The sequence below is a fragment of the Pomacea canaliculata genome, linkage group LG3, assembly GCF_003073045.1.
Source record: "Pomacea canaliculata isolate SZHN2017 linkage group LG3, ASM307304v1, whole genome shotgun sequence".
Classification (NCBI taxonomy): domain Eukaryota; kingdom Metazoa; phylum Mollusca; class Gastropoda; order Architaenioglossa; family Ampullariidae; genus Pomacea; species Pomacea canaliculata.
In genome coordinates this window covers 5,975,774-5,987,010 of record NC_037592.1, presented here as the reverse complement: position 1 = coordinate 5,987,010, position 11,237 = coordinate 5,975,774, and the positions used below count along the sequence as shown (strand labels likewise).

At 40.0% G+C, this 11,237-nt stretch overlaps 1 protein-coding gene and 2 long non-coding RNA genes across 3 annotated transcripts; 2 read left to right on the top strand and 1 right to left on the bottom strand.

Moving 5' to 3' along the window:
* Positions 1-104: 104 nt before the first annotated feature.
* Positions 105-951, top strand: LOC112560071. The gene is made up of 2 exons (XR_003098468.1): positions 105-240; positions 844-951. It is a non-coding gene; the product is annotated as an uncharacterized LOC112560071 (long non-coding RNA).
* Positions 952-2,644: 1,693 nt separating this feature from the next.
* On the top strand, positions 2,645-8,313 carry LOC112560496 (gastrin/cholecystokinin type B receptor-like). Its single transcript, XM_025232395.1, has 3 exons — positions 2,645-3,045; positions 3,887-4,958; positions 5,466-8,313. Exons 2-3 carry the CDS (start codon positions 4,231-4,233, stop codon positions 5,668-5,670), a joined length of 933 nt encoding a protein of 310 aa, XP_025088180.1. The 5' UTR covers positions 2,645-3,045; positions 3,887-4,230; the 3' UTR covers positions 5,671-8,313.
* Positions 8,314-8,357: 44 nt separating this feature from the next.
* On the bottom strand, positions 8,358-10,758 carry LOC112560497. The gene is made up of 2 exons (XR_003098547.1): positions 9,450-10,758; positions 8,358-9,005 (listed from the first exon to the last, which is right to left on the bottom strand). It is a non-coding gene; the product is annotated as an uncharacterized LOC112560497 (long non-coding RNA).
* Between the last annotated feature and the right edge of the window lie 479 nt (positions 10,759-11,237).

Sequence of the window (11,237 nt, the reverse complement as noted above, 5' to 3'; positions counted from 1 at the left end):
GACACCAGATTAATCAGAAATACAAAAATGTGAAGAACTGCCTCATATATAAGACGATAGAATCATTTTCTGCTTTTGCTTCAATTCCTTTCTCTTTTCCTCAGGTCCAGCCTGTGTTTGCAATTAATCTTGTGAAAAAGACAACATGATAATCCCTATTAGATGTTTTACCTGTGGCAAGGTGATTGGCAACAAGTGGGAGGCTTATATTGGTCTCTTGCAAGTCGAATACACAGAAGGGTAAGAAGAGATCATGTCACATTACATGAGATAATGAAAAAAATTTGGTTGAAATAATTGGGCATGTAATAATAGGAATACTGCTTTTTTGGAGCTGCATATTTGTGGAAGAGTTGCTGACTCATTTTTTTCACCAGTAAAAAGTGATTATTGCTGTATAAAACAATGATCTCAGCACTAACTTTGAGAATAATGCACCAACAACGCTCACAGTATGTGCTCTTGTATAATGGAGACTGGAGCAAATTTGCTTTGAAACTATGATTGATATCCACTAATTCAGAACTGTGCTGTGAGCAGGATGTTTTCAATTACTCATGGAATTAGTAATGTGAACAAGGGAGAAGGAAGGGGCGTTGTACTCTGAGATAGCAACTAAGGCTGTATCACTGCAGAGCTGCCAACCCTGTAAACAAATGCCTCATGCAGAGAAAGAACATGTTCAACACAAACAAGTGTCATCAACAATTAGTGTAATGAAGAATAGTAGTAACTACTTTTTTCTGTCAATATAGCAAGGGAATTACTGGTAATTTTAAAATCAATACAATTTTACATTAATATTCTTTATTGTTCTTTGACCTTTTAAATTATTCTTTGCAGAGATGCCCTGGATGCCCTTGGACTTAAAAGATATTGTTGCAGACGAATGCTGCTTTCACATGTTGACCTCATTGAAAAACTTTTGAACTATGCTCCCTTGGAAAAGTAGAAAATGGCTCTAAACTTCTTTCAGCTGCTATTTTATCAGAATTTCAGTGGAAAATAAACTGCATTGTTTGTGTTTAATATCCAATACTCTTTCTGGAATAATTTTGTGTGTGTGTGTGTGTGTTGGTTCCACAAATGTCAGCATGTGTTTAAACCTGCAGTGAAAACATTGATATACATTATATATATGCTACTCTTACCATGTCTTTTGGAAAGATTCTGTAGCTTAGTGGTAAGTGTGCTTAACTGCTAAAATGGCATTTGATTTATCAGAGATGTGAGCAGTAGGAGAGGTTAGGCTCTCTACCAAATGCCATGCCCTAGAGACGGTGAGGTATTTTTGTTTATGCTCTGAGTCTTTTTATCATTTACTTTTTACTTATTTCTAACCCTCTATATTTCTCCTGTTATGTATGATATCAGCTTTCTTATTTTATTCATTATTTGCAGCGAGAAGCTACAGCCTAATGGCATTACTGATAAAGTATAGGCATGATGTTGGGAGATATTATCATTCCCAGCCTAAAATCTGTATATGTTGCAAGAGAGTGAAGAACATTACAGATGACCATTTTGATTCAGTTGTATAAAAAAATTCTTTCTATTTCCTCCAGCCAAAATATGTGTTTTTGCTGATTGAGCAGGAGCTGTTTATTTTTAAAATAAAATTACAGCGGAATCTCAATTATCCGGTTTAATGACCGGCGCCCGTCCTCCATAGAGTCGAAATTCATGGATAATTGAAAATAATTCTAAAAATTTGCAAATGCTGGAATAGGTGCATTGTTTGGTTTCAGATGAAAGCTCGCCAATTGATTTCCCCCTTTTCGGCACGTTCCACACTTTACTGTTTAGCAGCAACTGACAAAACAACATTTTCTTTTTGTTCCCGCACCTGACTTTTCGGCACGAACTTACCTAAAGCCGCTTTCTCGCCTCCAGGTGCGGACGCCAACTGAATTCACGCGGAACAAGTATCACCTACACAGACGGTGTGACTCATACACAATCTTTTCCAAGAAAAACATTGAAGCAGAAGACAAATGTCAATTAAAACTTATTGACGAATGGCAGTATTGGGAATTTGGAGACTGGAGGGAGAGCGTTCGGAACGAGTTCTTACATCGGATTCAGTCTAATAATATTTCACAGCAGGGGATTGCCTGACTGGTGCACAAATGCTATACTTTAAATCCTTTTGAAATAATTTTCAAAAACCCATCGAAAAGAAAAGCTGTGGCTCACGTACAGTACATTCTTGTAGTCGGAATTCTTGGCGATCTTGTGATATCTAGCAGGTTTTGTTTTTTTTTTAAAGGTGATCAAGGATAACTGAATGCATGATTAATTGGAGACCGGATAATGGAAATTCTACTTTAATTAAAACTTGTACGATGGATTTTGCAAGTCAGAAAATTAAAAAAAAAGACGGAGGAAAGTTAAAACGCTCATCCTTTGGGGGTAGTTTAATATCCTGTGACTAAGTCAAACTCTAGCAGAAAAATATGCTGAAGAGGGTAGAAATGCTCGGTATCACACTGGCTTAGATATTCGTTTGTCCCAACCGCTCTACAAATGTCAAACATGGACTCGGCTTGTCGAGACTAAGAAGAGTATCAAGGTTTTCGAGAACAAGTGCCTTCTCCGAATCTCGTACAGAGAACATGAAAACCAATGAATCTTTTTTCCGAAGCAAATACTCGAGGATGCGCTCCTGTGCTCGTCAAAGGAGCAACAAGGAAGAAATACATTAAGGAATCCAGGAAACCTAATTATAACAGTGAAGCTGCAGAAGCTGGTCTGGTTTAGTTGTGTGACCCTGTCACGCTGTTGAAGCTATATCCTGTTCAACCAACCGACCATCCAAGGCAGACGATGGACTATAAACAGCTTATCAAAAATACTGTCCTCCTGATGCAGTGTTTAGTCACTCAAGTTATGACTTCAGTTTCCCGGTTTCACAATACTTGAAGAAAAGAGTTTTGTCACTAGTGGGCCCACTACAAGGAAATAACAGATAATATTTCAATAAGTTGCTGTACAAATGTATCTCATTCGAGTCTGTACATAGAGGAGAGAGTCAACTGTCTCTCGGTAAGCTAATGCTTTAATCTTTTGTTCTTGTTGTTTTTCGGTAAGCTCATATTGTAAAACTTATTTTCTTATTCCACTTCTAATCTTAATGCAACTTTTACTTTCGTTTCTTTTTCAAGAGCCAAGATTTTTGTTTCCCAGCCAGAGATTTCAGGCTGAGGATAAAACCGAATGCCTAGTGCTGAAATAATTTGTGATGATGGGTAGATTTAGGGGGTTTATTTTTTTTCACGAAACACAAATATATTTAGGTATATAGACTTGTATTTCTTATCATCTTTAGCTTTTTTGATAGATATAAAACGGACAGTATAGAGTTGTTACAACTGGAAGACCATTTACTTTCATAAATGTCTTAGTAATAAGTGTGAAACTAAATGAATTAAAGTGCCTAGTGAGTACTACTGCACAGGAAGTAGAAATTTAGCCAAACCTCTATGTCCTCTTGAATGAATAACAGATTCATTCACGCCTGCATCTTTTGGTTTGAGGACAGATATTTATCTCATAAATATTGGTCAACGCTATAGAGATGGTTTGTCAGTCATATAAAATCGTTTTTACCTTTCCACGAAATCCAGTTATGACTAGAAATAATGCCAGACTGACCGACTTGAAAAATGAAAGAAAAAGTAACCAAATGAAACTACAAAATATACCTTTAGTAATTTTTCTAATTAACCTTTACCGTTCTAAATTCCCCTTGTCTCGTTTCGAACTACTTTCTCATTCTCGGTTTTGGCAAATGACGATAGCGTACAAATCTTTCAAGATCATGAACACGACTTAACAATCACGATCATACCAGAGGCATTTATTTCTATTACCGATATATTCACAGGTCTTCTCACTCCATTCGTGGAAAATGGTATCAAATAAAACTGGAGTATCAGCACACAACTGGACCGATTCTGCGATCGAGGAATACCTAGAAACCCTGAGTTTGCAGAAAACTCTTGAACTTTTGACCCCCATCCTCTTCCTGTCGCTGTTGATGCTGGTGGGGATTCCCGGTAATGCCCTGGTCTTCCTGGTGTTCTGGAAATACTTCAAGGCGAGCTCCACCCGAGTGTTCATTTTGGCAATGGCCGTGTGCGACTTCACCACCAGCGCTGTTGCCTTGCCTTATACATCATCCGACTACGGTTTCACTACAACTTTCCAGACCCTGACCTTTGCAGGGTGATGTTCATCTTTCAGAGACTTCCGGTCATGGCCTCGGCATGGCTTCTGGTGTCCGTTGCTCTTGACCGTCGTCACCGGATCTGTCAAGCGTTGAAGCCACAGCTGAGTCCTCGCCAGGCCGTGTACCTGGTTGTGGGGTCAGTCATCATGGCTTCTCTGGCATCATTTCCCTTCACTCCTTTGTACGGCGACTTGCGGATGAACACTGCCCAAAGCGAGGTCAACGGAAGCCAGTGTGGGGTCACCAACGACCTGGGCAGCTCGATGTACAGACAAGCAGAGAATTTAACACTGATGTTAAACTTTGTGCTGGGGCTGATTATCATGGTCTTTTGCTATTCCCACATCGCACATCGGCTTCGCAAACAGAAGAACATTATATCACTTGCTCTCAGACCTCGGGTACCAGCGGAGGACACCAGGAACAGGGAACTCAAAGCCGAGTCCGAGGGTGGTAAACGAGGAGACGGTAGCATCCTGGAGGATCATGACGACAGAGAACGAGTAGTGATGTCGACACCATCGTCGAGCATGGCGACGCCAAGCAATACGCTGGAGGAGGGTACTATTGCTGAAGGAAATGTCGAGAAAAGGGAGGAGAGCGCCAGCCGATCAGAGGTGGGCGTCTGGCGTCGGGGTAGCAGGAGGATTGGATCGCGCACTACCCTGATGATGTTCGTGCTAACCATTACGGGGATAGTCACCTTCCTCCCTTTCATCGTCCTGGCGTAAGTTGACCGACTAACACCCAAGGGTCATGAGATTACCTTTATTTTTTGTTGTTGACTAAAGCAAAAAAAAAAGTCATTATTCAATCTACTGAAGCTTCATATTTTATTTCATCAACTAAATCTTCGCATTTCATGAATGTGAAGGCCAATGGTCGTGATATATTATCTGTAGATTTTACGAATTTGTTATGAGATACTGATTATTGTAGGTTTGTGGGGCAGGGGTAGAGAGAACAATTGACCAGTTGACAATACAATGAGATTCTTAAGGCTAGCAACAATAACTTATTTTCCAAATCCCTCGTCATTATACATTACATTCCTTTCCCTAGTAATTTGATTCTTTTGTGACACTGACTGGTAGAAAAGATAGTACGAAGGAAAAGTTTAAGTGAAGGGATTGGACCTCCTAAACAATCATTTCTCTTTTCAATGCACTAAGCCGTTCAAGTATTTTCGGGGTGAACCTCCATGTACAAAATAAATGCAAATGCTTATTTGCAGGTGCATCAGCAAGGACGAGTTTGCCCACTGTCAGCAGCTGAGTGGATGGCCAATGAATGTGTGTATGATCGCGCTGTACTTTCCAAACGTCAACAGCGTCGTCAACCCCTTCATCTACAGTTTCTGCCACCCGAGGTTTCGCCAGAAGTGTCGTCAGCTTCTTTTCGTAACCAGTCACAGCCAGCTTCGGGGTGGTGGAGACTAAACACGGGTGTGCACCCGATACATTTAAACAGGGTTGTTTTGCATGGGCTTGTGAAGGGTGGAGATGTTGGATGATCTTTCAAGTATCTGTATAGAAACGGCAATGGTTGTCCTAAACTAGTCGCTGTTAGGCAATGGTTATCTTATCATACTGGCTGTAAGCAAACAAAGAAAGCCCAAGGTTCTTTAAGTCGCAAACTGCCAAAGAGTGAAACATCCGAATTCCCGCGTTTTTAATAGTCTCAAATGTTCGCCCATAAACCAGTTTGTGTGTGTGTGTGTGCCACATATAACTTGACCAAACTTGCTAAAACAGAGTATTTGAGTCCTGGCAAAGTTTTACTTATGTTTTCACTCCAATGAACGCATGCTCTTGATGTCTGTGGTTATCAGTGACCACATTTTTTTCCAATATGACCTTCCTCTCCCTCCGCCAAGTTTATTTTCTTCTCTTTGTCTGTGAACACTTCTTGAGTTCGTTTATGTGTCTCCTTATTTCGGTTAATTTTTCAATGTTTAATTTCATGCCCTAGCCACAAAAACAAGACTGTCTAAAACTGAGACACACATGTCCTTCATAAAGTTCTTGATATTCTTTAATATTTGCCTTCCTTAATATTTTTTTCCTAGCTTTGTTTTCTTGCTTTTATTTCATGTTTATTTGATGCTTTTTTGTGTTCTTCTTTCGATCTGCTTATCTGTCAGAAAATATCTTGCAGCTTTTCTAGCTTCCTGTGCTCTTTAATCTGTCGCCAACAGATGTTGTTTTCCTTTCAGCCGGAAACACAAGACAAGTGTCGCCCAACACAACACGTGGACTGAGCAGATGGCATTCACATGGCCCGTTCTATTCTTGCATAATTTTACACTGGTACCTTTATTTCAAAGAGGTTTTCAGTCAAAAATGGTTAATATTCAAGTGGTGTTGACTTATGGCATTGTAAAGGTGATGCATATTTTTCAAACTGATGTCGAATTCTATTTAAATTCAAATATGACCCAGTTTACGGCATTGATGCACTTTGACCTCACCTTGTTCTACTATTTTGACTAGGGCCGATTTCTGGGCTCTTCTCCTCCCATTTTTTAGTTTTCATTTTGTAGAAGGGGACATTAATTTTTGCTGTATTCTCCTTATCGTGCTGCCAGAGGCAGCGTGAAGCCGAGACTCAAGTGTTACCTTTATGATCGATGCCAGAACTCATCTTGTCAGTTTATCCTTTTATCAAAGTTATCAAAGGTCTAATAGCAAGACTGAAGAAGCGTGGATCAACATTAACCGATTACATAGGGATTCTTGATGAGATATACTGAAACCTGGTTAAATAAAAGTGACTAATCTAGATGTCACTGTCTTCTTTGGCCCAGTCGGACCAGACAGACCTGCCACAACTACCGATAAAGAGTCCGGGAGGCTGAATAACTTTTCGCAAATGTCGCACCGGAAGAGGTGCCTGTTTTTAAGTTTAAAAAAGTTCACAGTGATACGGAAATTCTTCGAGGAAGGATGTGTACTCGCGACCTTGACCTGATCACGATTGTTTTACTCTCATATTACCAAGAGCATTGCCCTACCGTTCTGCTCACTTGGTGTATATTCATCCCAGGGCAAAGGTCACCAACGCTTTACAGCACGTTGCTGTAACACACAATTTCGACTTTATTCGCTTCTAAATTCATCTTAGCAGACTTCAACCATCAAGACCAGACACAGGTTCTTAAGATCTTTGACCAGCATATCGCATGTCCTCGTACTCAGCGTTTAAGACCACACTTGACCTTTTCTATGAAACTGCTTATAGCTCTTTACTCCTTCCCAGTCTCGGCACATGATATCATCTGAGTAGAGCACCAAGAGCTAGACTGTAGATGTTACAAGTTTATGAGGCTGTTTCGCGTGTACATACTGTAAAGTCTTTTGATACACATATACTTATGTCGACGACTTGGTCAACACCATATCCTTGTAATCTCCTTGTGTAGATCATATCATTCTGTCAAAGCGATTACCCAGACAACAAACCCTGGGTGACAAGAATCATGAAAGCAATACTGAATGAAAAAAACATGTTTGTTTTTCACGGGTTGTGTCCATGACAAGAAACCCGCAATGTGTTTGTTTGTCAGGCCGTGTTGCTATATAGGGAGAACGTGGACCCCAACTTTAGTACAGATCACATTCGTGAAGGTTGACAGGGCTTCAGGAACATAGCCATTGTTGAAGGGATCGGAAATCTCACTCTGAGGTGTAGACAGTACGGTTATGCCAAATGCTGTCAATGCTTTGTTTACTCGGTTTGAGACACACGCCACACAGGTAATATTTACACCTGCACTGCTCTGAACATTTTCTCTGGCCGTAAACAGAACGGCGAAAACTTGATCTGTGGACTGTTAGTGGCCCAAAACTAATTACAATTACAGTGTACAAATCTAGGATTTGTTTTACAGCGGTATGGCGGGTATGATTGTGTTAAAGTATTGTGAGTGTTAGTATTGTACTGTGGTTCGAACCCTTGTTTCCTAACAGAGCTGATACTAATTGAACTCTGGGATATTAAAAGCTGTATGTTACCACTGGGATAAATAAAACTGTATCTTTTCTTATTTTCTTTCCACCCCACGCTCTCCCTTCTCCCTTCTCCTCCTCCTCCACTCATGATGCCAATGAAATAAAATAGATATAAGTCATTCAGCAGTGTTACATTACTGAGGGCTACGGTATTAATTCATGACATTCATGGCAGCCAATACTCTCTAGTGTGCAGGGTATTCTGCACCGCAGGACATAACAGTCATTGTTGTCTAGCTAGTGATGCAACAAACTGTACACATTTACAGAAGTTAAAACAATTCTTGCTAAGTTAATTGAATACTTGATCAAAATAGTTCAGTACAAAAAATTATTAACTAAAGTTGTATCATATTTTTCACAAAAACACAGCTGTCTCTTGGTTAGTTTGCAGGTTGATTTTTTTGTTTGGTAGAACGAATACATCACTAAAATTACGGTAATGTTTAAACTTGTGCCAGCAAAAATAACAACTGAAGGAGATCGTGAAAAGGAACAGATACTATTAAACATGACACACGTTGAAACCAAGCATCTAAAACAAAATTAAATTAATGGAAAGCTCCGTGCATAAACTTCAAAGAATACTCCTGACTTTCCTGAGAAACTGGACACTCTTCAGACGAAATTCAGGGTTCCAGATGCTGTAAATAAACGGATTGACAACAGAATTGACATATGGAAGTGTTGCTATGATCAAGCACAAGTTCATGGTCCAGTCACTCAGCAGCGGACATTGCTCAAATGCACCATCGTAGATCACACTGCAATAACAAATACAATTTGAAATCTTAGCTGGATAAATGTTTTTTTTTATGTGGAAATATGTACACTAAATAAAAAAAAACTTGTTTTTGTCAGCATTATTATTTTTTCTTTAGTTACAGATGGATTTCATTAATAAACCTCCTGATCTTGCTAGAATCCAAACCTACCACGTATAACAAGAAAACAAAGATGTTAAGCCTACTCGTATATAATATCAACTGTTAAATTATAAACGAGTGTCGAAAGAAACCCTTGTTTGATTTTAAAACAATTCGCGATACTTTCAGTTCGTGTACAAAATTCAATACTGCTTGAGAGATGGGCGTGATTATTCAGAACATACAAGTAGAACTGTCTGTAAGCTGCTTCCTTACGACTGCGATAAGGCCACTACTATGAACTAGAATCATATAAATGAATAATTAAAATTAGGAACTTACGTCACTATGGTGTAGGGATAAAAGTGAGGATGACAGTTAAGTTCAGAACAAACATCATGAGGGTAGTTCGTGAACGGATGTTCCTGTTATTGCGATGTCGAACGACGGATGGCCCTTTAAAACAACAATTTCCATTCCGTTCAGATCTCCTTCTCTGGTCGTTTCTCTTTGGTCAGCACCAGTACCATTGGTCGCAATGGTAGTACTCGATGTGACCGTTTCTTTATTCAAAAGTACATGGTCTGCTGAGCAAGGCTCCGATGATTTTGATGGGGGTTCAGACTGCACTACCAGCTCTTCCCCTCCTGATGTCTCATTTGGTTTTCCAAGATTTGGAGACTCCTGAGTTATAGTAGAAGACAGATACACAGAACTCAGAGTTCCGGTTTGGTCGGAAATGGAAAAATCAGCCGGTTGCACTTGTTCAGGGGAAGATAACTTATCCATTTCACCATGTTCTCTGCAAGCAATAGAACTCTTCTGAACATAATCGCAAGTTTGGTTGACAGTTTTTGTAGATGCTTCCTTGCTAATTCCTTCACTTTTGTGAAGCTCAACCTGGCAGACCCAGTTTCTTTTCTTCTTTTGTTTATACAACTGGTATCCAATCTGAGAATAGCAAAACAAAAACACAACAATCCCAACAACAATATTCAATGACAGAAAGGAAGATTCAATAGTTGCATAAACTGAGTTCCTGTACTCTCTTATGTAACCGCATCGCCTTCCAAACAGGCCGTCAACATCTGTAGTCAAAAGCGACTCGCCCTTAAGGGGCAGGAAGGGGAAAGTGAACAACAAAGCCAGAATGAGTGAGAGAATGACCACGTAGGAGGCTTGACGAGGGCTCAGCTGTCGTTTTAGAGGTTTACAGATGCGATGACGACGGATCCAGAGCCACGCCCACCAGGATGCAGCTGGAGGCAACAAACGGAAATCTTTGCATCGCTTGCATGAGCTTGCAGAAGCGAAAGTCGGGAAAGGTGTACAAGAAGTGGAACTCGAATATTATCAGCGGAAAACTGAGTGCGCTCGACACGAGATCAAACACAGCCATGGCCAACACAAACACCTTGGTGGAGCCGGCTTTGTAACACGTGGAGTAGACGAGAATGATGAATGTGTTTCCGGGTATCCCTACAAAAACGAGAAGCCCGAAGACGGCGATGGTGGGTATCAAGTCCTGCATCTTGTTCTGGACTCAGGCCTCTCAAGTACTCCTCTGCCTCCTCAACCGTCCAGTTGAGTTCTCGTGATGTTATCGTCTCGTTGGTTAGGCTCATTGTTGTAGGGTCTGAGACACGCGGTTAAACACAGAAATGAACAGTTATCAGTATATCTCCTGGCATCAAAGAGGTACTAACAGAGGAATAATGCTTACGTGAATAAAAAGGACAGCATTTAAGGTTTTGATACAATTGCCGAGCTGAAGGTAGACTTTATTGAATTTATTTTTTTTTACATCTTACTTCAATGAATTGATTTATGTGCTACCCGTATGGACGGATGTGAACAAATGGGTAATGTCCCTGATACCTACAAGCTTCACTTACTTTTTTTTTAACCCAGCACATATCTTGTAAATATACAGACTTGCACTAACTGTAACATGAAACAATATGTGACCCACTTGCAAGCCGCCAATCTCTTACAAATGTCCTTTATTGTTCAACAATAAATCAAGATTTTAGGATAGGTTGAAGCTCGTGAATTAAGATCAATCAAGAGGAAAATATAAAGAAGAATCAAGAAGAAAATATTTTTGAATCTACAACTGCAAATATAAAA

What these genes read in the sequence shown, in the direction of transcription:
- LOC112560496 (XM_025232395.1), top strand. Translation starts at nt 4,231, where the DNA reads ATGTTCATCTTTCAGAGACTTCCGGTCATGGCCTCGGCATGGCTTCTG. An exon ending in CTCCCTTTCATCGTCCTGGC is followed by an intron (nt 4,959 to 5,465) that starts GTAAGTTGACCG and finishes GCTTATTTGCAG; the next exon opens with GTGCATCAGCAAGGACGAGT.